The sequence below is a fragment of the Pygoscelis adeliae genome, unplaced genomic scaffold, assembly GCF_000699105.1.
Source record: "Pygoscelis adeliae isolate BGI_AS28 unplaced genomic scaffold, ASM69910v1 Scaffold374, whole genome shotgun sequence".
In the NCBI taxonomy this organism is placed as follows: Eukaryota; Metazoa; Chordata; class Aves; order Sphenisciformes; family Spheniscidae; genus Pygoscelis; species Pygoscelis adeliae.
This window is the reverse complement of record NW_008824653.1, coordinates 554,858-559,588: the sequence shown is the minus strand read 5'-3', so window position 1 is coordinate 559,588 and position 4,731 is coordinate 554,858. Positions and strand designations below refer to the sequence as shown.

The following is a 4,731-nucleotide window of genomic DNA, read 5'->3' as shown; positions in this document are numbered from 1 at the left end:
CCGGGTAGCTCGCCCGGTAAGGCCATCGTCAATATAAACAGGCATTTAGCGTGTACGTGTACTCTTTTTTTACACCTGATTCAACCAATCCTAGGACAAACAGGGATAGCGGCAGTCAGTAAGTTAGGGACTTTATTCCTGACTTCTGAACACCGAACAGGACAAAAAATGTATGTAGTTCTGCTGAGGCAAAAATAGCTTTAATTAGGTTATTAGACATCCTTTCAGGTAGCGGGCAGACTTTGAGGCTTTTTGGGGAATTCATAGATTAACAGCTACGTTAGACCAAGCAGGACTCATTCAGGGGTTTGGATAATGAAAACGACTGATGGTCTAAAGCGCCCTTCTGAAACTCCCCATTGTCAGTGCTCCAGAGAAGCTCCCGCCACACAGGCGGCGATGCCGAAGTACAGGGACTGGAGAGCATCTTCTTCCTACTCGTGAACCCAGAGGCAGTGGAATGACATAGCTTTCCCAGTTTTGAGTTAACACTGCAGTACGTTATCAGAAACAACAGAAATTTCTTCTGGTAACACCTACAAAACACCTGTTTTGAAAGTATTTCTCAGCTTAGATTTATAATAAGCACGCAAAATGACAAATCATTTTAAAGATGTCTAAGAAAAAAATCATCTTAGCAATGTAACATTTGCTTTGGCATTTTTCCACTTGTATTTCTAACACTTCCTTTCAAAGTCCCCCTTACAATCACCTAACTTGTTTTTTCACGACAAAGTTTCAGCAGATACAAGTTTACAGCCAAAGGTTTTCAAATACTTGTTAACTACTTCATATTTAAGATATTAACATGATGACTTTGATTGTTCACTCCCCGCTTTCCAGTACCTTCACCCCCAAGAAAACTACAACACACTGGCGCATTTATTTAATGCTTTAGTCATTGAAATTGAACAAGTAAATCAGCTGCAAGGGAAAATATTCAAATATAAATCTGGTAAAGTACATTCTCCTCACAGAGGACTAACCACGTGCCACAGACCTGTGTGCAAAAGAGAGCCTATGAATAATTTTTAGAGCATGGAAGCATACCCTAGGGCAGAGGATTAATATCGGAAGTTTCAACCTAAAAAGATAATAAAATAAACACAAAATCAAGCTCTGGAAAACAGAAGCGCTAACTACAGTTGTCTTGTCAGTCATAGCTGTACATCACTACCCCAAAGCTATTACAACAGCTCTACTAGGCTTCTCCAATTAATATGACTAATCTTTAGCAGGTAGAAGTCAATATGGCTCTACTAAAGTCCCTGGAATCTGTGACTTCATGAGAACCGATGTATCCCTAAGTGTGGCTCCAAAAAAGCTACTGCATGTACTTGTCACAAAAGCATGGCAGAATAATGGCAGGATTATTTAAATAAAAATGCACAAATACTGAATAATACAAGAATACAAAAAGTATGAACATCACAGAATGTTAGTTCAACAGTACTGGTATTTCTAACCAACTGTAATTTTTAAAAAGTCTAGCATTCAGTACATACTTGAAAAGTTACAGCAGAACAATAGATTTATAAAGAGATTTGTGCTAGTTTTAAGTAGAAAATACAAGTTATATCTTCCAGTTTGTATTAGTCTTAGCAAATTTCATACAGCCTTTGGTTTCAAACCAACACAATGCAATTAACATTACAGTGTTTACTTAGTATTCATTAGGAGAGGATGCTGTACAATTGAGGGAGAAAATGTGAAAAACGGGAGTACCAAAGTACTGTATTAGAGAGAGTAAAGGCTGAAGCAAAAATACGTCTGGGTATATCCTGTACATCATGTAAACACACATTCAGAATAGTAAACAGGCTAAAATGTCTTCCAAGCCTCCCAAACAGTTACAATATAGCATACATACATATATATAGCATATATATAACATCATTTTTAGGAAATGTAGCCCATTACATCCTAATTCTGTGCTTAACTCATTTGTGATTCAGACAATACATTCACATATTAGCAGTACATCTCATTTATTATTTTTAATTTGCTGGCTGCCATAGACAAGGACAGATCAAATAATACTGAGCCTTGCTTTTAACTCAGATACTGTCAGTATATAAGCAACGCTCAACTGTTCAAGAAGCATCTTTTTTGTTACCAAAGCTGAGAATTTTCAGATTTATGTATAGCAAATCAAGTTGAAATTCTGTTCTTTGCGGAACAGTAGTTTTCCCAATTATTTTTCATTAATTGGGTAAAGCAAGTAGTTAGCTTCTATTTTAAAAAGCCGATATGAAAATTATCAGTAAGCACACACCAAAAAAATTACTTGTATATGTAACATTCAGTCTCTCTCTATTTTTTTTTTTTTTTTAGAGTTTTGGATAATAACGCTTTGAAAAGAGACCAAATTTTTTGAATGTTGTAAGAAGCAACTTACTTGCTCACCTACAAAAAGAAAACAGAAGTTTATTAATTTTGCAATTTATCAATGTGGCTTTTAATAGCATTGTGATATACACAAATCCACTGTAGCAAAATGTTATAGAGTAGTACTAGCATGAATTAGATATTAATGCAAGAAATAAAGCTTAAGATGTTTGTGATTATGTTTTTAAGAAAGATCTCAGTGCCTCATACTAAGAATTCCTTCTAGCGTTAAACCTTCCTCGCTTCTGGGTAAATCATGACTGACTATCTTTCTTCAAAGCTTCTAGTCTTTGTAGTAATGCATTTCCAAACACCTCTCGATATGCAGGGCTGAGAGAGTCCAATAAGGAGTAGACAGTTTCATGGTATGGAGTTTGCAATCTGTCATCAGTCTGATCAAAATCATAAGCTACTACCTGCAACAAAGAAATCACCGGTTAAATTTCTGTGGTTAGGATCACCTTGCAATGGGAAACAGATATCACAACATTTAACTTTGCCAGTCAGGGTAGTACAGTAATGTGAGAACAAAAGATACTGGATTTAAATCACAATCTGTGCTTTCTACTATGGGTCTTAGTGGTAATGCAGTATTTAGAGACAGTTTCAAATACCTTTTGTCCAAAACTCAGAATATTAGTAAAATCTGTCATTATGACTTTTAAAAAGAAGTCTTTACATCTACATGTTTGCACAAAAAATACAAATGGTGCAAAAAGGAGTTGTATACATGCTGTATTACTGACTTATCTGGGTACCCGAGAAACCCAAAGGCTGACATGCCTATAACAAATTGCTGCTTCAATCTTCATCACTTTGTGTCTCAAATAAATGCCCAGTCTTTCGTCAACTTCCCTTCTTGCTTTGCTGGAAGTAACTAGTTAAAGATCTACTTTCTAGGAGAAAACACGTAAAACAGGCTTTCATAAAAGTGCAAGAGGAATATGTATGCTGTTTTGGCGTCACTGAAGTATTTTTCTAGGCACCTTTTGAACACTATCGTTGTTCAAAACAAAGAGGCTTAAGAAATTATAAACAAATTAGTTTACCCTAAGTCCTGCTTCGGTGAGCTCCAGACAGTATCTGTTCCTTTCCCTGGTTTCCACATTGATATATGCCACATCCTCTGCACAGGGAAGAGTTTTTGAGACAAACATGTTGCTGACAGCGAACAGAACATCATTCACAACAGCTTCGGCTTCTAGTCTCATATCTTTCACATCTGTTCCTTCGAAGTCTCTATAATCAGAATCCTCTTCAAACCCCATATTATTGGGTAACTCCATAGGATTGCAATCAGTCTCCATTCTGCATATGGAAACATTTATTTTAGATTTATTATGCCACTACACTCAAAATATATTAACACCATAAAACAAGAGTTATATCTTAAGCAGACATATTTAACATGGCCCAAGAAAAGGAAAATATGAGACCCAGTGACTTCCGTAACTCATGAAATGACAGTCCAGAGAACTCAAAACTAAGGTGTTGAGAGAACAGCCGCTTAGGAAGGTGACATTAATTAGCACATAGAAGCAGAATCAGTGTCACTGAAGTTGCTTCTTCTTATGCAAGTAACTCGCATTCTGTTGTATAAGACTCTGTTATGATTCAGCAGTAATTAATTCTGCACTTTGCTGATCCAGAATGCAGTAGGAAGACAAGTCATGCCTGGAAAAACTGAAATCAATAGCTGTAGAAAACAAAAACCTATTGTTGGTGAATTTAAGACAGACTTTGAAAAGTCTGTGAACTAAATGGGTTATCAGAGACTATAAAGACATATTAACAGCAGCTTTTTGTTTACAGTCACCAAAGAACAATTCTCTGGTTAAGCTTTTATGGACAGCTGTCAATACATTTCAGAGACAAACACAGCTGGCCTTTGTAAGCAACTGCTACCAAAAAGGGACGGACTCTGGGGCAGGTTACCACAGCGGCTCCAGCATTTGCCTTCAGGTACCAGTGTCACCGTGAGGCCTCAGCTAACTTACACCCATAGGGAAACCTGCCTAAGGCCAGCAGGGAAGGCCCCTTAGGACGCTGTCCCGAGTGCTCTGGTAGCCGAGCACCGCTGCCAGGAGGGAACGGGGTCTGGCGACAACCGATCTGCAACACGCAGGACATCCACAGCATGAGAGTCATCCCTTCCCGACATACCCCACCTTGGACCTACAAATTCCAAAGACACCGAAGGCAAGAGGGGAGCTGGCTACCGAGCTGCGCAGCCTCCCATTCGCAGTGAGTCACTCCGATTTAATGACAGCAAAACAGCCACGGGTCACACCTGCGCCACTGCCCCGAGCAGCGCGGGCGGAAGCAGGGCCGTCACCCCCACCG

At 38.6% G+C, this 4,731-nt stretch overlaps 2 protein-coding genes across 2 annotated transcripts in view; both read right to left on the bottom strand.

Moving 5' to 3' along the window:
* The window catches only part of AK7 (adenylate kinase 7), a 32,451-nt gene extending 31,569 nt beyond the window's left edge, over nt 1–882 (bottom strand). Inside the window, exon 1 of the mRNA XM_009322553.1 lies at nt 847–882. Within this exon, the coding sequence (XP_009320828.1) occupies nt 847–882 (36 nt within the window). The remainder of the gene's footprint in view (nt 1–846) is intronic.
* Nucleotides 883–2,578: 1,696 nt separating this feature from the next.
* GSKIP (GSK3B interacting protein) overlaps nt 2,579–4,731 on the bottom strand; it is a 3,065-nt gene continuing 912 nt past the window's right edge. The window contains exons 2-3 of the mRNA XM_009322541.1: nt 3,438–3,696; nt 2,579–2,804 (exon numbers count right to left, since the gene is read on the bottom strand). Of these exons, the coding sequence (XP_009320816.1) occupies nt 2,643–2,804; nt 3,438–3,695 (420 nt within the window). The 5' untranslated portion in view covers nt 3,696 and the 3' untranslated portion in view covers nt 2,579–2,642. The remainder of the gene's footprint in view (nt 2,805–3,437; nt 3,697–4,731) is intronic.